Here is a 23,926-nt window from a genome sequence, read left to right as displayed (position 1 = left end):
TCTTTCTAGATCTACCTCCTCTCCACATTTTGACTTGACTTGTGCACATTGCCAATTGCACAAATCAATTCAATGCAGAGTGCAACAGCCTGTTGGTTGACACTGGAAGTCACAGCATTCTGGACAAGACCTCTGACTTTTGCCTCCAACCTACGAACTGCCTTATGAAGTACTGTTCCCCGAGTGGAGAGGACTGGATCCTCCGGGAGAAGGAAATATTGAGAGCAGATAGTTTTTGGTTCACAGATGGATCAATGACACTTTTCGGTTCTGGTGCAGGTGTTTTCAGTCGCAGACCCAGGACAGAGATATCAACCTGCCTAGGAACCTATGCGACTGTATTTCAAGCGGAAATTTACCGTTACGCTAGTTGCACACACACACCGATTTTGGACGGCCGACTTTGTACCGGTCGTCCAAATTCCAATAGTGAACCACATGTGGGAATGGGACCTGGCACACACGCCGACCGGTGATCGTCGCCGGTAAAATACCGGTGAGCAGCCATTCACTGCCACTGTATTGCCGGCAGTACCGGGAAGTAGTGGCGTACATAACTAAATACACTCTTGGCATACTCACCGGTTTTTTAACGACCATTCCAGTCTCGAATGCTCGGTGAAATTGTAGTTACTACGTATTAACTTCGTTTTGGTAGTGCGTGCTAATTACGACAACAAAGCAATTGATTGTTTGACCGATAAGAATCCGGTGAGTGTGCAAGCACCCGCTACCAATACAATATTGGCCGATTTTATACTGGCCGTCCAAAATCGGTGTGTGTGCAACTAGCGTAACGCCGTCCAAAATGGTGTGTGTGCAACTAGCATTCGAGACTGGAATGGTCGGTAAAAAACCGGTGAGTATGCAAGAGTGTATTTAGTCATGTACGCCACTACTTCCCGGTACTGCCGGCGATACAGTGGCAGTGGACGGCTGCTCACCGGTATTTTACCGGCGACGATCACCGGTCGGCGTGTGTGCAAGGTCCCGTTCCCACATGTGGTTCACTATTGGAATTTGGACGACCAGTACAAAGTCGGCCGTCCAAAATCGGTGTGTGTGTGTGTGCAACTAGCGTAACGCTAGTTTATACCGGTCGTCCAAATTCCAATAGTGAACCACATGCCTACCGGTGATCGGCGTCGATCACCGGTAAGCATGGTCATTTAAATTAGAACAAATTTTGCGAGCAATCGTTTTTAATGTGTCCAACAAATGCATGATTCAATTAAATTCAAACAAATAAATTGTTAGGTGAATAAATTGAGGAATGAATATTTGTGACAATAAAAAGTAAAACGGCGTTCCATATTATTTGTTACCCAAACACCACAAGCAAAACTGATACAGTTAGGAACATCGAAAGAAGGGACTCTGTCTCTCTTCCAAAGATATCATCACAAACTTCTCATTTGGAGAACAAACACACTGCCCTTGAAACTTTCCGTGACTATCTTGCATCGTTTGGGCTCCATTCAAGACTACATTCATCAGAAAAACGTTGAAAAACGAAGAAATGTACACGACAGAAGGCAAGTAACAGAATGGTTGAACTTCGCAAAGAATAATCATATGTTGAATACAGTTTGTTTGAAGGTTTATGGTTAGGAAGAAATGGATGTAAATTTTCTGAAAAGGGCGAACAAGAATACATAAAATGTATCCTTTTTTGAATTACTATATATTCTGCGTTAATATGTAAATTTAAGTGAAATGTTAACCACGTCTGCAATCCGGAAACGAATAGTAATATATTTTTGGATAGGATTTTTGAAGAATTCGTACTACACGTTTCCTGATATCTGCTTTTCATTAATATTTGGCATACTGTTCATAGTTCTAATCTCAGTACATTTGAAATAGATTATTCTTAGTTCATTAGTCATCGTTAAGCTACTTTCCTTCGTAGCTCCTTGATTCTAATAACACTCGATGAGTTTTGCGGGGAATACAGAAACATAAACACTGCGTGTGATGAGAAATTATCTCCCTGAATGGTATCAAAGTAAAGGAGCTTATCCTCGGCTCTGTCTCTGTGAGCGAAACCAATCTGCAAACGCCCACGTTACCAGTTTAGTCAGCTGTTAATTATCAGGCGTTCAATCGACTACCCGGCATTTCGTGGTTTTGACAACATAACCAGTCCTTTGTTACAGATTCATTGAAATTTTGCGACTAAATCTCACCATCACCGTGACACACAGAATTTTGCTATAATTAGTCTACTTGTTTTTCTCGTTTGACCTTCTTCGTAAAAACTGTGGCCGAACCCAGTTTGGTTTTGCTCCATTATTGATCGAAAACTGGGTGTCCCAAAATGTTTTACGTTTCGTATTGTAATGGATAGAAAAGCAAATCAAACTTTTCGTGTCCTAGAACTTTCGTAGAACTTGTTGAAGTGAAAGATTACCCATGGAAAATTATTTATCTGCGTCACTGCCTCTGTTCGCTAATTTTTTATATTCATCAGAAGATACATCTCTATTTATTTTCAACTTACGCGCCTTTCTTCTGAACAATTTCCATTATGGACAATGTGTCAGCATGTTTTTGAAGTGTCCGCTTATATAGATATACTGTGCCAGAAATTGCAGTTTAGAGTTTCTGCAAAAACTTTTTTTTTTATAATTCAATGAGATGAACAAGCTTTATATGAGAATAAACTTGAACTAGAAAGGCGTTTCTTTTCGACGCCTACAACTTTACGAATGAAATTAAAAGTGAATAAATATTTTTTTAACGTCAGTATGGCCATTCTCCTTCATCTCCCTAAAAAAACTGAACAAAAGTATTTATACTTGAACTTGTGTTCAGTACCCGCGTCTGTCAACTAAATTTTTTCTCATCTCATGCACCATGACTATACTATTATTAAAAAATTACTAAGATTCCGACAAAACTGGTGTTAACTTCAGCTCGGCATAATTTCCGTTGTGAAAATACCCACCCTTACTTCAGAAGCTATGTTGGGTTCATTGACCTGCGAAACTTCCAGAAGATTAATTTCTTCTGCCACGTGAATTTCCTTCTGCGGATTGAAATATATGCTTTTTATTTAGTTTTAAGCGAGCAAAACGATGTTGTCTCCCTAACCGTGAGAAAAGTTTGAGATATCACCACATAGGCGTATTTGATTTTTTTCTGCAGTCTCATCAGTGGAGTCGTATTTTTTCAAACTCTGCACTTGACGCATAAACAACTGCGTTGCGATCGCTTCGAAAAGCCGGAAAACTTAGCGAAAATAAAATAACGAAAACGCGTCGTAGACTTTAGTCTGGCTAGGCCAGCCACCTTGTTGCAGCAATAATTCAAGTGGGGTTGCAACCCTTACTCCGTTGCTAGGCAACACGCATTAGTCCCCTCAGTCGGTACATCGATCGCGCACTCCCTCCCACCCCGCCAGACTCGTCCAAACATTCGCCCCCGAAAGAATTGACAACCCCCGCGTTGCATTCTCCGCCACCACCTCTGATTCATCGCTTGCTCTGACTCTCTCTGGCCGCCGACGCCGATGAATAAGCGACGGTGCCCTTCAATCGTTCGATGCCCCTATTGCTTCGGAATAGCATTTGTCATTCGGTCCATAACAAGGGTTTTTCCTTGTGTTCCGGACGAATTATCCGTTTTATCCCTTTGTCCGACGAATAATCTCGTAACAGTGTCGTTGTCGACATTTTTTGGTGTACTTTATAAAGGTACGGACATGAAGGAATAAAGGAATAACCACTATTGCTGAAATTACAAAATAAGGAATTAAAAAAAATCTGTTTAAAATCTGTTTTTCCGTTAATCAGCTGTCGCCCCCATACGAACGGCCACTCTCAGAACTTGAGAAACTTGTGCGATCTAAAGACTAACGAGGTTTTACCTTTTAACGTGTGATTCCTAACACGGAATCTATTATTCCAATTGTTACTTGTTACACTTGATTGAATTTGGCATTTCTGGAAGAATCACGTGATCTGTAAGATCGGGGTATCAGCTTTCTGTGAGATAATACCACATCCAGAAGGTATGCCTACCAGTGTCTTTAATACCTGACTTTTTGAAGATATACTGCCCTGCAACCTATCACCACCATGATGCTTCACGTGGTCATACTGGCTCTAGCCTCTACCAAAAAAATTGCTGATTTTCCTGCAGCTTACACCTATTCACACTCGACCAAATAAACCCAGTTTCTTAACGAAACCGATTAGTTTGTATTGTGAGTGGTCTTTCAAATCAGCCGATCAAGAGTACGGCTCTTGATACCCGTGACAACCTTCCCATATGAGGATTTTTGCGCACGTCAGCTACACCTGTGCAGAGCGTTTTCGCCTCTGGTTTTGGTGAATCACCACTTGAGCGCAAACGTTTGCTAACCTGCTCATGGGAGGTTTGTTCCTCCACCTGAGACAGATTCTGCGTAGGCCGCTCAAGGCGGTTTCATAAGGTAACCCGCTCTTGAGGAGACGACTCAGTCATTTCCTGGAGTTGGGGAGTTGAGAAGCTCTCGCTCCTGAACTAAATTTACAGGGATGTTAGTTGGAGTCGTAAACTCGACATCCAACTTCTCTGTAGACTCGCTCCTGATCTAAATTTACAGGGAGGTCAGTTGGAGTCGTAAGCTCGACATCCATCTCTGTAGACTCAGCGTCAGGAATAATTTTTAAGTTTACTCTGTCCATAAAAGTCCCACAAGTACCTAGGAAAAGAAGGTCGATCACGGCAGAGCCCCGCATTACCGTGACACGGCGATGCTACGACGAGAGGGCGCCCGGTATCTCGAAGGTTCCGTAGAGTCAGCTCGGCACGGATTCACACATCTTAGGATTAAACCATCATTGGGATGCCATTCAGTTAGGGAATAACAGAACCACAAGTGATTCTGTCATTCCCGTATCCAGCGGGGCTACGTGAAAGCAGGCATCCGATTGGCGGTTTGCTCAACCCTCATATCCCAAGCTAATGCACTCGCCAAAAATAGCATGCACCGTGGTTCAGGCAGTGAAAAATGAACAAGGACAGCCAACCCAACTGTGCAGTACAGGGACCTTTCTTATAAGTCAGTAAAAGTTTTTTGTGAACATCCATGTTACTGCAAAGACACATAGTCAGCTTCAAACTGTTCGTGAACGCTTTTTTTGAATGTGAACGTGTGTTACGGTGTTTTTGATAGTTTTTGAGTTAAGTACACTAATGAAAAGGAAATGGAGCCAAGAGTTGTGTTTGGAACTCATTCATGAATATAAAAATATGGAAATGTTCGTAAAATTGTAAAAGAAAAAGCTTGGTCAAAACTATTTGCTTTTATTAACACATGCATGGATAAACAAAAAAGTCGAGAGTTTATAGGGTTCCTATAGCAGATAAAAAACTAGAGTCAAGAAATATTATACGACTGGAACGTATTTTTCTTGAATATTATTTTGAAGAAAATCTTGATCTATGTTTTTTTTTACATGTGTTGTCTTCTAACTTTAAAATAGATATAAAACTTGCACACCCCACAGATACTAAAGTATGCCTCGGCTCAACTCGAGCCAATCGATGCGGATTCGGTCTGCCTCATTCGCATTCGTGTACTAGTGAGGACGCGCATTCAAATGTTCTCTTAACTTTTACGGTAATTAGATATGTTAATATTCTTTTTTGCCATTGAAGTCTTATGAACCATAAGAAACGCAAGGGAAATGTACCAAAGTATCCTAACAGCATAGATTCATTAATATAATCTAAATTACGTGTCATTCAGTTCAATTAATCTGTCGTAGACGGCTTTGTTGCTTTTACTTCAGATGGAAATAATAATAACAGAAATGGGTGTTTTATAATATTTCTCAATTTCATCTTATTTTTTATTGTCACGAATGTGCATTTACGGTCCTGTTCCATAAATGTTTTGACATGTACTATGAGAAGATACTATATACTATAGAAAGATAGGTTGTGGAATGCATTCAAACGGCCAGTTCGTTAATATGGAGAGTACATGTCATTTCATAGATTCAGTACTTTAAGTAGAAATTTTCAGAATAATGAATGGTACTCTAGGGTCAATTAATGCAAGTTGTGCGATATGTTGTATTCATTCCTAAATAATTCATAACCACACCTTTTTTGCATATGAAGTACTTCGAAGAAAAAGCAAATTTTCACCCATATGATATCCCTGTAGTACACCGTGAATTGCTTTATGAATTCACGTAACCACTTCTTTTGATTTTCATGCCAGTGCTAACAATTTTTTTCTATTGTTTCAGGGATGACGGGTAACTGAAGATGGCATCACCAACACTTTCAATAGAATCCCTCACGAGAGCAAATTCTATCGGATCATTCAGCGAACCCCACGACTATCTTTCACTTTCTCCCTTGGACGATACTCCATCGTCCACTAGCGGATCTTCTCCACCAGTCAGCGACTCATTCGACAGAGACAGCGACCCATCCGAAATCCATTGCCAGCAGTGCAGAGATCCAGTCTCCAATCCTAAATTGTTAGCTTGTTTCCATACTATTTGCAACTCTTGTCTTGACAAGAACAAGTGTGTGTGTCCACGTTGCAACGCCGGGCTGTTGGAAGGTATTCTGACCACCGCCCTTTTCTCTTCAGATTCAAACAACGATTATATTTCAGCTCCTGTGCATTGTACGGGTTGCAAACACAAGAAACTAGACGCAGTTGCCCGTTGTGTGGACTGTGCTAATTACTTGTGTTCAAATTGCGTGATGGCACATCAATTCATGCACTGCTTCGAAGGGCACAGGGTTATGAACCTCGCTGAGATCAAAGATGAATCCAGAAACGGCTTGATCCCTACCGGCATCATTGGAAACTCTGATAAAATATTGAGCGAAAAAATGATATGTCACAAACATAAATCCGAAGTTTTCAAATACTTCTGCAACACGTGTTTCGTGCCAATTTGCAAAGAGTGTCTAAGCATGGATCACCCGGCAGCGCTTCACGATTACGAACACTTGAACGATGCTGCTCCCAAATATATCGACGCTATCCACCATGGAATCAGTGAGGCCAAGGGCAAAGCTACCGATATAAGAAATGTTTTGAAGAATGCGGAACACGTTTCAAGTCGCTTACAAGTCCAGTATCACAAAGCTCAAAATGAAATCAATGACACCTTCCTCTTCTACAGATCCATGCTGGAGGAAAGGAAACAAGAACTTCTCAAAGAACTGGAAAGTGTATTCAGCGCAAAACAAATATCCCTAAACGTGGCGACGCAGAAAGGACAGGAAACGTGCGAACAAATAAATAAAACTTGTGAATTCGTAGATAGATTGGGCAAATGCGCTACAGTTGTTGAAATTCTAATGTTCAAAAAAATACTAGATACTAAGTTGCAGAGTCTCATGAGTTGCAATATAGACCAAGCCGTACAATCCGCTAGTGAACTGGAATTCGTATCCAATTACCAAGCGATTCAAGTTGGAGTTCGAAACACCTTTGGTTATGTTAGATCTAATTCTGAGACAGTAGTCGGTCCAAGCAAACAGCCACCGATTGCAAGACCTACCGGTGGAGGAGGATCCAGTTCCAGTGGAAGTAGCGTGAACGGTAGCTCAGGAAGCTTGAACAGCGGTATCCACTGCCCCTTTCCGTTGACTGGATCCAGCCAGTCCACGTCACCGTTCGAATCAAACATAATCAGCAAACGGTTCAGTAGTGCCAATAGCTTAGGACCATTCTCCACGACCATGGGCGATTTGAATCTCAACGGCATCAACCCTTACGAAAAGTGGTCGAACGGCGGAACCACCGATAGCATTTTCCAAAACGGAACCTCCGATCCGTATTCGCTAAGCAACACCCCTCAGAACGACCCCATGCTAGATCTGACAAGCAAGCTCATGTCGACTGCGATTTTCCCTCCGAAGTCTCAGATAAAACGACAAAAGATGATCTACCACTGCAAGTTCGGGGAGTTCGGTGTGATGGAGGGTCAGTTCACCGAACCGAGCGGAGTGGCCGTCAACGCCCAGAACGACATTATCGTAGCTGACACCAACAACCATCGAATTCAGATATTCGACAAGGAGGGTAGGTTCAAGTTTCAATTTGGAGAGTGCGGCAAACGCGATGGACAGTTGCTGTACCCGAACCGCGTCGCTGTAGTACGTACTTCCGGCGATATAATCGTCACCGAGCGCTCTCCCACACACCAAATCCAAATTTACAACCAGTACGGCCAGTTCGTGCGCAAATTCGGAGCGAACATTTTGCAACACCCCCGAGGTGTAACCGTGGACAATAAGGGGCGCATTGTCGTTGTCGAATGCAAAGTAATGCGAGTTATCATATTTGATCAAACCGGTGCCGTGCTTCAGAAATTCGGGTGTTCCAAACACTTGGAGTTCCCCAACGGCGTTGTCGTAAATGATAAACAGGAAATCTTCATCAGCGACAACCGAGCTCATTGCGTTAAAGTTTTCAGTTATGAAGGCGTTTACTTACGGCAAATTGGCGGAGAGGGAATTACTAATTACCCCATAGGAGTTGGTATCAATGCCAATGGCGAGATTCTCATTGCCGACAACCACAACAACTTCAACTTGACCATCTTCACCCAAGACGGACAGCTGGTGTCTGCTCTGGAGAGCAAAGTAAAGCACGCGCAGTGTTTCGACGTCGCCCTCATGGATGACGGTTCCGTTGTTTTGGCCAGCAAAGACTACCGGCTTTATATCTATCGTTACGTACAGGTACCCCCCCTTGGCCTGTAGGCAATTCCAGGCAGGGTCTCCAGCAGCCATTCCCAACACTTTTTGTTGATGCATTTTTGAATGGAGTGGTCGGATGCTGGTCTGTTGATTGTATTATTATTTTTTTAAAGTTGTCAAAATTGTCACGATTATTATCGTCATAGTTTTGTACCGTATTTCACATGTTGATATTTTTAATATTATAACGTTTGACAATGCGTAAGCTGGACAGCGTTGCCGCTTCGGCCACCTGTCGCCTATGTTGTATGACCAAATTATCAATTTTTAAAACAGGGATATTATTATTCAGATTAGAAATGTTAACCAAGCATCGCGTGGTGCCTGGGCCATTGTTGTAATTTAAATTGAGCAGTTTCCGATGATAATGATCTATTTTAATATGCGTGTATGATGTTGTGTATGTTCTTAGAAATAGAGCTCGTTGTTTGCGGGATGCCGCGTTGTTACGGACCCTAGTCAGCTACGGACTTTTGAATTAGATCTTTTTTTATTGTTCTCTCTTTATCCCCCACTTGTGGATGTTTATATTATCGATGAAATACGACCGCGTGCCGTGTGCCCTTATTTCCAGCCGCTCGGGATCGACCGTTGTCGGCATTGTTTATGTTTATTTTTAGTTTTGTTATTCACAAGTAATATTAGTAAGTGTGGTGCATGCAAGCATCTCTTCACCATCTCTATTTTTTTAATTAGTTGTAGTTTTTTGTAGTAATATATTTGTTTGTTAATGCTGCCAAGTTTAAGATATCGAACTCGAGGGCACGTACGAGCTCTCGTATTCCTGGGCCGATTTGCGCCATTCAAGACTATATACTTAGTAGCTAGGTTCTCGTTCATTTATTTTTTTTATTTTTTTCTGCCCTCGGAACAAAATCATGGGCTTGATAGCACAATACAGCCAACAGTTGAAGTTCGTGCGTCTTGTCCGACTAGCTTAATGCTAAATCAACTTCCATCTGTCGATACCCACTTCTTTTGTTACGACTGATAATGCTGCGATATAACTTGTTTTGTACATCGTGTGGGTGCGATGGATACATTTTATCAGTATTTGTTTTTTTGTTTGTTTTATCCAGAATCAATCCCCGTGATTTTTTTCTCGATGGAACTCGAGTTTTTTTACAATAATTTATATCTTATTATTATTTAAATTATATCATTGTTGTTTTTTGAGATCAGGAGGCGATTGATCGCAATTTCGCGAGGGCTGAGCGATCTCAATCCAAATGCCAGCCCTCAATTAGAGATCCCTGCGGTATCCAGGCTCACCGGCCGCCTCTTTCCTGGTGCCCATTCGATAAGTGTTATATGTTGTTTTAAAGTGTCATGTTCGGAGTACACATTTTTTTGTATCGTTCTTGGACGTCCTGGGATGGGCACCTTGAAACGCGGAAGACTCGGAATGAGAACACTGGATGCAACACGGCGCTCCGTTTTTTATTACTACATTTTTTAAACCTGTTGTTATTATATATTAGTTTAATGGTAAAATTGTTCTTAAATTAAATGTACATTGTTTTGTTTTTCTTTGATTTTTTGTTGTAAATGCTTTTTTTAATTAATAATACCATTTCTTGCAGTTTTCAATTAGTTTTTTATTTATTTTTTCTTGCGTATAGTCGAATGGCCAGAGGTTTTCTGATGAGTCAAGTTTCCTTAATGACCTCACCTAGTACTGTGTAGTTCATTAACTGTGCAATAATTGTGAATTTGTTTCATCAATTTCACAATAAAACTATATCCCCAAACGTTACAGAAAGTGATTGACAAAAGTAGAACTATTTCAGGAATACTTTCATTTCCTATTTATGGTAGTTGAAACCATTCTAAGCATATCTCATGTGGTTATCGGATATATACTTACTTTCTATTGCAAAAAAATTTATACACTTCATGAATCACACTGGTAAAGTTGTGAGGGTTGACATATATTAGTCTCAGATATTTTCACTCTGAAACGCATGCGGAAACTTGGTTGATCTGAATCTACCTCGTTCGATCCATCTTGGTGATTGCCTCCAATCTCTTCCAAATCCCTTTCCTGAGCCTCAAGGTAGCACGGCACAGCTGTATTACAGCCTCCCTTTCTATACAGACCTACTGTACTTTTGTACTTAGAAGTAAGTGTGATGATATTATTCCTTACGGAAAAGCTTGTGTAATGTTGAAGAACTTGTTTGAACAATCTTCCTTGGGCCCAAATAAGCAAAACCTATATACCTAGTATAGGCATGTGTGATTTTTTTCGTATCATAGTCATTAGTATTAGTAGCGTAGTATATTTTGAAGTAAAATTAAGTAGGCAGTTTCTCAGTATGTCTGAGTTAAAAGCATAACGTTTTCGGTAAGACTGAATTAAACAACACATCTTTTCTGGTAAAGATCTTCTTAGTGATAAAGCAATTGCCAGAAACCCAACGAATTGTGGCCAAGAATGGTTTGTTTTTAGATTTATCGTCCCACTGGCAAGATATCTGGAATCCAAACTAGATAGAAGAACATCCCTTGTCGAATTTCGTAATCAAATGTATATTTTCACAATATAATGTACAAACAAAGAAAGGTGATAACCTTCTGCCCTATATCCAAACAAAACTACCTGTAATTGAATATTTGATTATATATTTTATCATAATTCCTATCGAGCACCCGTCAAGACTGAAAGAAAGATCTTAGTAAAATGCGAAAATATAGTTGCCTACTCTTTTCCAAGGTTTTCTGGTGTAAAATTATACATTAAAATATTGAAACATACGTAATTTCATTGTGAACATAATACTAAGACCACAATTCATAATTTGAATGAGTTTCTACGTATAATCCTTCGCACTGAGGTCTTTTATTGGGTCTTTGAAACTTGAAATTTCTGCAACTATAAGACTTTGTCGTGTTCATAATAAAATTATCTTCATCTCAGTATGTCAAGAACAGAACGAATTAGTTACAGATTGTTACTTATGAATACCTGACAGCACTTATTGTCTGAAGAAGGTAGATGATTTATACCTCCACACTGTTAGTCTTGATTGGGTTCGTCATGAGGTTATCGAAAAGCATTTTGAACAGTAGTTAATTGAAAATAGTTCTGCAGGGGTATATGGCAAAAACCCTTTGATATTCATTTATACATCAAATTGAATATATCTTTACTAAAAAAACTCGAGTAGTATATCAAGTCGATATCTCGGATTAGGATATCCACTTGTTCATTTCGTCAACCTCAGTATTGAATGATAAGTAGATGAGTTTTTTCGCCATGGTCACTATGAGATTTTTCTCAAAAGTTTTCTTCGACACACGCACAACCAAACTTGGATTCTTGGTCCCAATTTATTGATCTGTCACTTGAATATGTTACGTTTACCTTCATGTCAATTAATCTAGGGAACATAACTCTATTGGATTCAGGTGGAGAGTGTAAATATGTAGTAAGTTTCTATGTTCATCACAAAACACTGCACACCTACCCTAGCTTCATTTGTCACCGACCAGGAAAATATACGCTGTATTCATTGACAATCAGTTTTTGCCAAAATTAAGATTTTTGCCATCTCAATCGGTAAGTGGCCAACTCCTGATTGCTATATTCCATAAGTTTTTGATCTGGAATTTGTATTTCCTGGCATATCAACTTAGATTAGGAATATCAATAGACTACCAGAATTGGTAACGGATAATTATGAACATTGAGAGTAAAATCATGTCTCAGCGTCTTCAGCACATTTTCCTGGTTTTACGGAAAAAAGCCCCGTTTAAGCGGCGGGCGCAAGTTATTGATCTAGTCCTGTTTGTTGCCAGCCCCGTAGATGCCTCAACTCACTTTTCACTTCTGAGGCTGGCCATACCTACACATTTCTGCACAATATCTGTTGTTACGCGCTGCATGAGTTGTTTCAGAAATAGTTTTTTATAAATATTTGCTCATGTTGTAGATGATTGTTGTGCACTGTTAATGCGCCATGCCGCAATGTCCACTCTAAAATACCCAATTTTTGCGCTCGAACAGAACCTCTTTAACAGACTGTGATGATCGGAAATGCCTTCCCATACCCCGATGTTATCACTTTGCACAGATGGTGGATAGTTCTCGAAAGATTTCAGAAGTCGATCCTCATGCTTTTGTTTATTGGTATTATATTGATTGGAAAAAAAACATTGAAACAAAAAACTGTGTTCATGGAATAATTTATCATGAAACAATCAAAACCAGTATCACCTACAAAGTCCAGGAAAATTTTTATCTATACAATTTTGCGAAATATGATTTCACCGTTACTTGGTGCTTCAATGTTTTCAACTTTATTGATTTTTGTCTTCAAAATCTGATATTTATTCTGAGAGACTACGGAGTGGTCGAGATCTAGCAAAGAAATTAAAAATAATACTCCAAGTCGATTAATCCATCGGCAAACTCATGTATGTATGTGTATGTATTAGAAATTATCTAACATATTGCAGTTGTCCGACATAAAAGTTAGAATAAAATGAAAGTTCAATCTAGTTTCTGATAACTGAATATTGAAAGCTCATTATAAAAATACAAACACTATCTACAACATATGCATATCCCATGGTAACCTCTTTATTCTCCTAGAGTTTTGCAGCGCCTTCTAGCGGCAAAAGTCGCCCTAAACTATTTGTCAAAATGCAGTACCAGTGAAGTCATGTTACGCAAAATGATATCCTTTGAAAATACAGGTGGTATGTGTGTGTGAACGAACGTAATTCAGTTTTTCTGAGATGAAAAAAAAGTACACACAACGTTTGTTGTAGAACGGTGATAGCTCTTGATATTTGAGAGAATTTACCAAAATAAAAAAAAACAATCAGACGCTAAACTTCGCTAAGATTTATATACTACTAGAGCAGCTTCTTTTATATCGAATACTGAATTGTTTCTGTTCTATTCCGTTATGAATTATTGAAGATCAACGCCGCTGAAAGGAAATGGAACCTTGCGAAAATGCCGAACTGAGAAGAGGGAAATATCTCCCTAGGAATCATTCATGGCTGTAATTCACCCAAACAGATCAATAAAACAGCGTCCGTTGACTCAGTCGGCTGCTACGTATTTTCCCATGCTTCATCAGTTCCTTTTCATTCACTTCCTCTGGAAATCGCACGAAATTAGAGTATTCCATTATTGAAGTAGGGATGTCACAGAAAATTATTTTCTTTGCAACAAATCATTATGATCGCTAGTGATGATCAAGCTGGGGATCGACCTTACAGAAGGTTTATACTTTTAGAGAAATTGGCAGTTTTTATTTTTGAACTATCAGCCGTATCAATCAAAACTTCTAATCAAAATTAAATGTAACGCAATTAGAATTATTTTTTATAAAATAGACATTTATATTCAAAACTGTTAGACCAAGGACTTTGCTCAATTGATATAGGAATTTGGTTTAAGTTATCAGAGCTTTTCCAATTGTGAAACTAACATATCGTCCAATGCTGATAATTACCCAAAAATAATATTCTGTGGAAAGAGCAAACAAACATTTATATCAGTTGTCGTGTCGAATGTGAATGATTTTGCCAGCAACAGTTTTTGTATTCTACAAATTGATATTCCACTTTGGTCTATAGAATAGTATATGGCCAATTAGATATTGATGAAGAAATTGTATGAGCTAAACGCTTATAAAATAATAAAAATAAAAGTTTCAATTTGAATGTGTATAAACTGGGTCTAGGGTAAGGATTTGGAAACGGTTATGAAGATAAAGCAATGATTATAAAAGAGCTCCTAGTCAACAATCCATTATTTTTTTATACTTTTTTTGAGTACAGTCCTGCTATAATTCAATAATAACGGAAACTAACGTCGGAGACCAACAATATTTATAATTCTTTTTCGCAAATGGAGTCTTGTTCAACATTTATTTCATCTAGCAGTATTTTAGTTTTGCAAAATGAGAAATAATGAAAACGTATTTGAAGAATTCAATAATGAAAAATAATTTTTTGATTATTTAGATAGAATGGCTATATCAAATGATTGTAAATATGATCAGTATTAATTTACAAGATTATAAAAAAAAGTTATGAAATTTTTAATCCAAAATACTGAAATTCAATATATATTTCGCCAAGCACAACAGATTTTAGTAGTAGAAATTTGCATCATAGAACTCAAATTTAAGAACTAGTAAAACAAAATTAACTTGAATATTACAGCAGGACCCTACATAATAAAATGATATAAATTGAAGATGGATTTTCAAAACGAAAAATCAAAATAGGTACGCTTAAAAAATTTCTTGAAATTCAAGGGCTCAAATCAGACCCGTTTTCAAAAATTTTCACCAGACAATATCTGAGCAACAAAAATAAATGATTTGAAACATACTCTATAATATTGTTCTATTGTTTCCACTTTTCAAAGAATACCTTACTAGTCACCCAATAAAGATACCTTTTTCCGTTTAACCTCGCTCTGTCTTTCACCGTTTCCGAAATACCTGTTGTGGACCTTTTCATTTTTGACTCAGTGTGGACACTACTCAATTTGTAAGCGTTTTTCATACATAATTGAGGTTTATTACTCTCTGCCAAAATCAAACAGATCGTGAAAGATTTTTAGTCAACATTCGATTGGGAAAAGTAAAAACTGCCAATTAGGAAAGCAATAACTGCTCTTCACACACATTTTCGTGAAACACCAAAAAATTATTGGATTATGTGTTGTAATTAAAATATGACTAACTGTACTGATCGTACTTATTACACCAAAATTTCCTTGCTTTGTTGGCTGGATATCGCGGACCAAAGCTTCAGAATTTCCAAAAAAAGCGTGGCCCGCAAATTCGCCTATCAAATATCTGCTTGCGTGGTATTCTAGTCGTTTTATATAAATATAATGTATTTTTATGTGCTTTGTACGTTCCCTGATGGTTGTAACAATTCCCGGGAACTTAGATTTTAAGCATGAACACAATTTTGTAAAGCAAATTTGAAAGTTGATTTTTCATGTTGGTGCGAGTCAAAATTTTTTATTTGCAGGCGAATATTTTGGTTGAATGCGTATTCATTTGATATGATTGAGGTATTTCTTGACAATAATGAACAATTTGTATCATATGTTGTGCCAAATTTGTACAGGTTTTTGAAAAAAATATCTTTTGACGGAATGACGTGGGAAGATTTGTGTTCTTAGTCTCCGATCCCTGCTGTTACTTTATAATGAGGAAATTCATTTCCCGGTTTCACTCGTATTGATAGATTTGAATCTGTACGGAATGCCGAACATAATATAAATGAAGAAAAACAATTTATCGGAAGATATTTTTTATTTTAATGAATTTCCTTCTCAATTCAGTGTTTAGTTCAAGACGAATAAAGTTTTCCTACTGAAAAAAATCAATTATTTTACTAGTACTTCAATTTGCCTTGAAAATCAATCCCTGAAGTTATGAATGGATGAATTAATCAAAATAACGTTTTGTTTTTTTTTGCATTTTTATTGTGAATTTTATCAAAGTATTTCAACAAGTTCAATTCTTGTGTATTATACCCAAATCCTACAAAGAAAAGTATAAGACCTTATTTGTATATAATTTCACGATGAAAAAAGTAGTGATTGATTTCAGATTCAGCATCCCCGAAACCCGTTTATACGAAACTTATTTAAAGAATCTGGAAAAGTAATTGTGGAAGAAAAAGTTGAAAATCGTGTTTTTACGTATAAAAGTTCTCATAACATTTCCTAAACTGAAAATGTTTTATTTTTCTCTTACGTTCTTTAATTGCATCATCTATATTGAATTAAAATTTGTGATATTGATGACTTATTTATTTTGTGGAAATTCATCATTAGATGAATAAAATACTTTGTATAATTTACTTAATGTATTGATATTAATACAACCAAAGTTTCGGTTTTTACACCATTCTCAAGTGTTCTAGCATTACCACAGTAGCACTACTACAGTAGTGCTAGAACACTTGAGAATGGTGTAAAAACCGAAACCTTGGTTGTATTAATATCAATACATTAAGTAAGTGGAAATTATACAAAGTATTTTATTCCTATATCTAATTGAATTAAAATCTATTTCGAATAATCCTAATAATGTTTGCAGAAATAAATCACATTACTCGCTGTAAAATATAAAACCAATATTTTTTATCGATCCAAAGTTGGTCGGAATCGTATTTCCAATGACTTGATTCATATTTTCCTTTATCGATATGTTTTACAAAATCGCGTTCGAAACTTTGGTATACTCTCGCCTAGACCCCGGGAATGGTTTGTGAAGTAGTTTTTTAGGTATTTGTTAGGACTGGCAAATTTCGAGTTTATCAACATATTATATTATGATATATTTAAGTGTTTTCTTGTTGTAAAGCCGCACATTTTGAAAAACATGACCCGTGTGGTTCTGGCTGTATGGGCGGGGTCGCTCATCCCAGGTTTGGATTCGGCCCGTATAGTCTCATGGGTCCTTTCCGGACACGCCAAACTAGCATCATAGCCGCTTTGTCCGTAATCGTTCCTGCCAATGGTCGCCATAGCAATAGATTTTTGCGTGTTATATGTGTATAGAACTCATTTTGAATGTGTTTCGGATGCGTCGAATTTTCGCAAAAATGCGATTCGGAGTTCGAATAAATTCAACCTGTGTTACTAATGAGTAAAATACTCGAGGATTTTCAAAAAAGTACTCTTTTTTCCCACTTGGCTGCAACTGAATATTTTTCTGCAAATCAAATTATCTAAGAGGACTTTGTTTAGGCCAGTCTCAAATTACCTACACCTACACTGTAGGTTAATGGACTGACACCTATCAGAAAACAACTACTACCCTAGCTAATACCACGAAGGGCGTTGGATTATATCCGAAAGGTGTCTATAAAGGTCCTACTATAAAATTCATAAAAGTGCCGAAATTGGAACGTTCATTACTATAAAAACCCATTCAGGGAAGACTTTTTTCGGAACCATAAAGCTCAAGTATCTTTAATTGTGTCTGCTAATATCAAACTTGCAAAAACCAGATATTACCTACATGAAAAGCAATCAGAAAATTTAATAAAAAATCCCTTGTGATAGGGAATCGCCCACTGAAATTGAAGATCACATATGATCCACCCTGTAAAAACAACAAACTTTTTTCGCTAAAAATGTTATATCTAGGTTCATATAATGTTCCATTATTTTATGGTGTCTTGGATAACTGAATTTTCTACATTGAAACCTCAGATTACTGGTATTAATCAACAACATTGTCCTTGGAATGTCACAATGACTTAGGTTTTCGAAACAAAAGTCAAGATTGGAAACCTAGGCATCCGCATAAAAAACTAACAGTATTATCACATTCTAAGAACACTTTCGTTTATTAGTAGCAGTGATCCGACCTTAGAATGTTGAAATTCGAACGCACGTTCTCAATGCGAGTAGTCAATAATATTATTCATATTATTAATGTTCAAAATATTAACTATGCTAAATAGCTCTAGAACCTTCAACTATAAAACCAAAGAATGATTTGAAACAAAAAATCTGGCTCCAAACTCTTTTCACACAACCGATTTCAATAATGTATTCAGTTCATTCTTGAGCATAATTTAAGTTTATATCTGCCTCCACATTCAACGACTGTTCTGTTCAAAACTTTCAATGAAGAATAAAATAGTCTGAGACTCGATACATATGAATGAGTTTGAAATCTGTTTTGTTCTAAGTATAGGTAATTTTGAAATGATAGCTCTCCACATAGTCGATATGTTTTCTCAACAACCTGAAAAATATTCAGTTGCGTCGCAAAGATTACCCATATTCAATCAGCACTCGATTTCACGTCTTTATGTTGGTGAGATGCCGAAAGACATTTAACAATGATGAATTTTAGTATGTGTTAGGTCATTCTACACATATCTGAGCCATATTTCAAAATGGCGTTTGTCGTTCCCGATAATGTGCTTCTTTTGTTGCTTCCGCTCTCCTGCGCTTATGTCCTCTGTGTAGTTTTGAATCGCGTGCTTTCGCGCCTAAGCTTAAGTCTGATATGGAAACCCAGGGTGCGTTTTTAAAATAAGGGGAAATAACGACCCGACGTAATAAATAAAAGCATCCCCTTTTCCTGGCATGGAGTGGCTTTCGTTCGGCATCTAAAAGGGATAACGTTCCGAGTTGTTAAAATTGGTTGTTCGGTAAGAACGAATTGAAAAGCTTCCAGAAAAGTGATATTTGATATAAATAAAAACCAGGCTAACGAAACGATGAGCGGTTATTTCGCCGGACTCTGATTTTAATAAGCACGCCTTTAAGTTTCCATATTACTTCTTCTCTAAAGACTGATGCGTTAGTATGTACTTATAATTGCAAAATTGATGGCAATATAATGTGAGTATGTAATATATTTTTGAGCTATATTTGTTGAAATACATTATCATGAACAAATGTTAAGCAAAAGAGTTTTTCGACGACGTGGCCTAAGTTGGTCCCCTGCTTGGCCTAGTAGAGTTTCTGCGCATGCTCGCATCCCTCTCACCAAAAGTGCACCGACACACTGGTTTTCTTGCGGCAGTGGACAATAAAATACTGTACTCCACTTGTTGGCAATTAACTGTCTAAAGTATTTTCAAAGTTGTTAATCAAAATGTTATATACTTAGGTGTAACTCTTTCCAGAGGGCTTTTATATTCACAGACATATCCGTTTACGAAAGTTCAACAGGACAAATACAAACAATGAAATGTCACATATTTTTCCAACCCAAGGAATGCATTTGTCATCTCAACATTTCAAGTTGAATCAAAGTTATGAGTACAGGGGCAGCAATATAAGTTTTTTACCAATTTTCACAGAGCTACTGTTTGTCCTGCTTAAGGTTTATACAGTGCAAATGATAAATTTGAAAAATGTTATGTTAATGTCTCATACCTGAAAGACTGAAATATTGAAGTGTGACTAGACACTAGAAAATTAAGTATAGTGATATTCTACTGCGTTGAAAATATTACAGTCAAAGGTCTAACACCTCTGCAATGTATTTCAAAAATTATCTTGATCGACTCATTTCAACAAAGCTCATTTCCTTTCTCAAGTAGTCTAACTTGGCAATGATCAACTACAATCAATACTTTTTTTATGATTCACATTATATGATCATTTAACATAAAAATTCCAGAAATATCCAAAAAATACTGAAGTATATTGTGGTGACATTTAAAAACCTTACAGGTGTTGAAATTCCCATCATTATTACAGTTTTTTGAATTGTGTATAGGAACTTCATAAGATTTTCTTATAGAACGTTCCTTTTTAGTCTCGAAAAGAAGTTCTGTGACATTTCTCGAAAGCAATCTTGGGGTTTCCCAGATTTTTGACATTTTGTATCAAAATTTCACACACACTTTAGAAAGTACTGAAACTTACAAGATTTTGTAGACCTTGTGAGTCGTGATGAAATGTAATCCAGAACATTTTCGATATTTCAAATGTTTTGCTGAAAATTTTTGGGAAAAAAATGCTATTACTAAGTAACAAAAGTGTCAGAGATAGGAAAAAATATGGTCTATTATATAAGTTAACAAAATGAATAAAATTTGTGGCATGTTTATTTTCGAAATTTTCTCTTTTTTCGACTGGAATGCAGCACTTCAAATGCAATGCAATTACATGCTTATTAACTTTGAGGTATTATTAGCTATGAAAATTTTCAATCCTGAAGGTATTTGACAGTAGATAACATAACAATTTGAACAGTATATATAAAAGCATTGACGCAGAGAAGGTGGTTTGTTATTTTATTCACTCGCGATATCGAAACGAAAACTGAGAAAAAATCAGATTAACTTCATGCAACTATAAGTATGTCAAGACTCAGTACTCAAGAAGTACCACTCCAATTTCTACTAATGCCTGTTCAAGGCAAGGTTACACGTATAAAGTGAGATCAAGTGATGTAAGAGCCCTCTATAATAGTTTTCTTTGATGATCGAATTCCGAAGAATTTATTTTGTATATGATCGTTACTATTATAGTATGTGTCACTCGATTACTATATTGGAGCACATTATCTGGCTGAATTTAAGCATTCCATGTATACACTGTTGGTCATGTTACAAAAATAATAATTTATATGTTGATGTAATGATATAAAGTATTTTGAAAAATCGAAAAAAAATTGAACCGTTGTGAGGTCCGGCTTCGAAATCAGGAGCCGGAGGGATTCTTTTATTGATTTAACTGTTTCTTTTATTGTCAAAAAAGTTTCTATTTTTCATAGAACAGTTCTTGTTATGAAATAAGTGTGCCTAGTCAATAGTTTTCGGGTCAATTTTAAGGATAACTATTAAAAATGTTGTACATCCAAAAAGCTGAATTTGTTCTGGTGGAATTGGAGTGCGGTGAGAATGTATTTTTGGAAGTTTGACCAAATTTCTCAGTCCAAGCCATCAGATCTCGATCCCGTTCAAAACATGTTCAGTCCTCGTTAAAATTGGATTTTATATTCTATTTATTTATTTTATTCATTTAAGTGTATTTTTAGTACAACTTTTGATGATTAAGTCATATCAGTTTGTTATAAAGCGTGTATTTATTGCAGTGGTGTATATCTAATAAAGCATTTCATTTGCTTCAAACCCAACTTATTTAACAAATACCTCCCATTTAACACATATCCTCCCCTTTCCACCTTTTTCCGAAAAATAACTGTGTAAATGCGAGCTTTCTGTGCCTTTTTTCTGAAAAAAACTTATGTATATTTCAACAGAAACTTGTGTTTTTCCTAACTAATAATAATAATAATATTATCTTAATTACTTCTACCCTTTGAATCGTGGAAGGATTTGGACAAATGGTTTCAATTGACCGAGGATTGATTAGTTTTCGAAATCGAAAATAAAACCAGTAGGTACTTTTTCAAAAATAAATTATGTTTTGGGAAAAATGTGCTAAACTACACAATGTATTTGGCTTCGTACTACTCCATCTTGTTACAAAAAAATGTGGAAATCTTCCAAAGAAAGGAAGGAAGTAATCAATTTTAAAATAAGTAACTCTATACATGGATGTGTAGATAATGTAAAGAAGAAGAAGAAAAGCCCCCCTGAAACAGCTACTTTCATATAAACATTGAATTACACGAAAAAAAAAATTCTTTCGAAACAAATACTTTTACATGAACACTGAATTATACAGAAGACACTATTCTCTACTCAGTTTGTGTTCCGGACATTCGTTTTGGAATAAATTCAGATATCATTCACAGGAGTTCTAGACTAAATGAATGGTAAAAATTTGCACTTACGTGGGACATTGTCATCCTCACTGGTAGACATCGATGTTTCGCCGTAAGACACTTTTTTCTAGGGTGAAACATCGATGTCTAACCCATAAAGGTGTTTTAACAATGAAACATGCCAAGTGGCTTCGTTCTAAATTCATATGTTTTTCATTTTGTACGACTGCTCGATAATAGAGTTATGAAAAGTTAATTTCCTAACAAGAATTTATAAAACAAAAATAAAAACAATAAAGAAATTAAATGTTTCTAAACTAAATAATTGTAGGAAAAACCCTACAAAGCCAAACACTTTCCCAAAAATTTGTCACTCCTAAAAATATAACCCTATTACACAATGTAATAAACGAAAGAGTGTAAAAGTTCACTTACATGGAAACTATCAATCACTAGATGTGTTTCGAAGTTTTGGGCGAAAACAATTAGGTACTTGCAATTCCCCATAAGCACCTTTTTGGATTACTTTGAAAACGAAGCAATAATTTCTTTCATAAAATTACGATTGTATGTAACCGAAAAAGACACTTCTGCTTTTGTCGCAATGACATAAGGATAGTTAAGTCAAATTCATTTGAATTGGGAGGAGGATATTTTTGAGAGATTAATTTTGTGGATTTCTCCTTCACTACCATTATACGTAAAATGTGAAAAACCTCCAGAGAAAAGAAGAAAATAATCAAAACTATGACTACAATTGTCATCACCTGATGATGTTAATTGATAAGCGAAATAAGTTTCGAGAGGCAGTATTTTGTTCTAGTGTGGCAAAAGTGTTTTCAGTAGATTCATTTGAGAGAGTTTGATGGATGTTACAAAAATTCGAAACATTCACCTGTTCATTATTCCGACCAACATTTATGCAAGTTTCCCCACAGAGCAGATACTTGCATAGTTTTCGTTCGTTCAACAGCAGATCTTCGCTAAATATATCCAAAAATGGTAAGTTAGCAATAATTCTAGTAGAGCTGATAACTGGTACAAAAAAAACAAAAACCCCCAACTAACCTACCTCTTTCAAAAATAGTTTCAGGATCAAAAGTATCGGTTTTTGCATTTTCCAGGAAAGGTAGTATCATAAGAATAGATCAGAGAAAAATTGTGTAATTGTAGGTATAGCAAGAAATTACCTAAAAATGTTTCTTATACTTTTTTTCTTCGAATCATGGTTTTTGTTTTATGTTTAGGTCTAAACATAAATAAATGTTTTTTTCGAGAATAAACCAACACATACAATTATCGTTGGTGACGATGTTCTTTTATAAATACTATTGTCTACATCACGGGTCTCCAAACTACGGCCCGCGGGCCAAATCCGGCCCTCCAGTGTCATCAATCCGGCCCGCGACAGCCAATGATTTACTGTCATCAATCTGGCCCGCGACAGCCAATGATTACCTAATTATTGTTACTATTGCTGTGATAAGTTGAAGAAGAAAACACAGAATGATAATTACTCGGTTTTATTTACTTGCAAGATAAAACTTAACGACAGAAATGATGACAAAGAAAACTTAACTTAAGTATCTAAGTTTAAGCATATTAATATGCTTTGTTTGTTCTAAGGGCAGAAATTGGCCCTCGGAACAAACTGAAAAAATCATTATGGCCCGAAGGCTTCAAAGTTTGGAGACCCCTGGTCTACACGATTGATTATATTTATTTTTCGAAACATAGAAAGGCAGCTTTTTCATAATATTACAATAATGTCTTATTTCTACATGCAACAACTGGTTGCGACCCTATATCGGCGATTTTCAGAAGAAATGATACGACAGTATTTAAATTGTTCAAAATAATAAGATTTAATTGATTGCGTAAAAGTATTTAAAAAAGATGTCTCAAAAAATATATTATCCAATATATTCAAGAAACACTTTATCGTGAGATTTTTAACTACATAGTTTTACAAAAACGCAACACGTGTTTCGCTA

At 36.7% G+C, this 23,926-nt stretch overlaps 1 protein-coding gene and 1 long non-coding RNA gene across 12 annotated transcripts in view; one reads left to right on the top strand and one right to left on the bottom strand.

Moving 5' to 3' along the window:
* The window catches only part of brat (tripartite motif-containing protein brain tumor), a 587,103-nt gene extending 576,783 nt beyond the window's left edge, over positions 1–10,320 (top strand). For 10 of the 11 annotated variants that reach the window (XM_074183192.1, XM_074183196.1, XM_074183195.1 and 7 more), the window contains one exon: positions 6,249–10,320. In XM_074183192.1, coding sequence (XP_074039293.1) covers positions 6,268–8,733 — 2,466 coding nt within the window. In that variant the 5' untranslated portion in view covers positions 6,249–6,267 and the 3' untranslated portion in view covers positions 8,734–10,320. The remainder of the gene's footprint in view (positions 1–6,248) is intronic. The other variant, XM_023156155.2, reaches the window with a different exon arrangement.
* An 8,763-nt stretch (positions 10,321–19,083) lies between these two features.
* LOC111502154 (uncharacterized) lies at positions 19,084–22,795 on the bottom strand. Its single transcript, XR_012467426.1, has 2 exons — positions 22,368–22,795; positions 19,084–19,314 (listed from the first exon to the last, which is right to left on the bottom strand). It is a non-coding gene; the product is annotated as an uncharacterized lncRNA (long non-coding RNA).
* Positions 22,796–23,926: the final 1,131 nt, after the last annotated feature.

This window comes from Leptinotarsa decemlineata, unplaced genomic scaffold (genome assembly GCF_025532065.1).
Source record: "Leptinotarsa decemlineata unplaced genomic scaffold, Ldec_3_MD MMD2_tig00026336_RagTag_RagTag, whole genome shotgun sequence".
In the NCBI taxonomy this organism is placed as follows: domain Eukaryota; kingdom Metazoa; phylum Arthropoda; class Insecta; order Coleoptera; family Chrysomelidae; genus Leptinotarsa; species Leptinotarsa decemlineata.
Note: the sequence above shows the minus strand (reverse complement) of the source record. Positions and strands in the feature narration are given on the sequence as shown.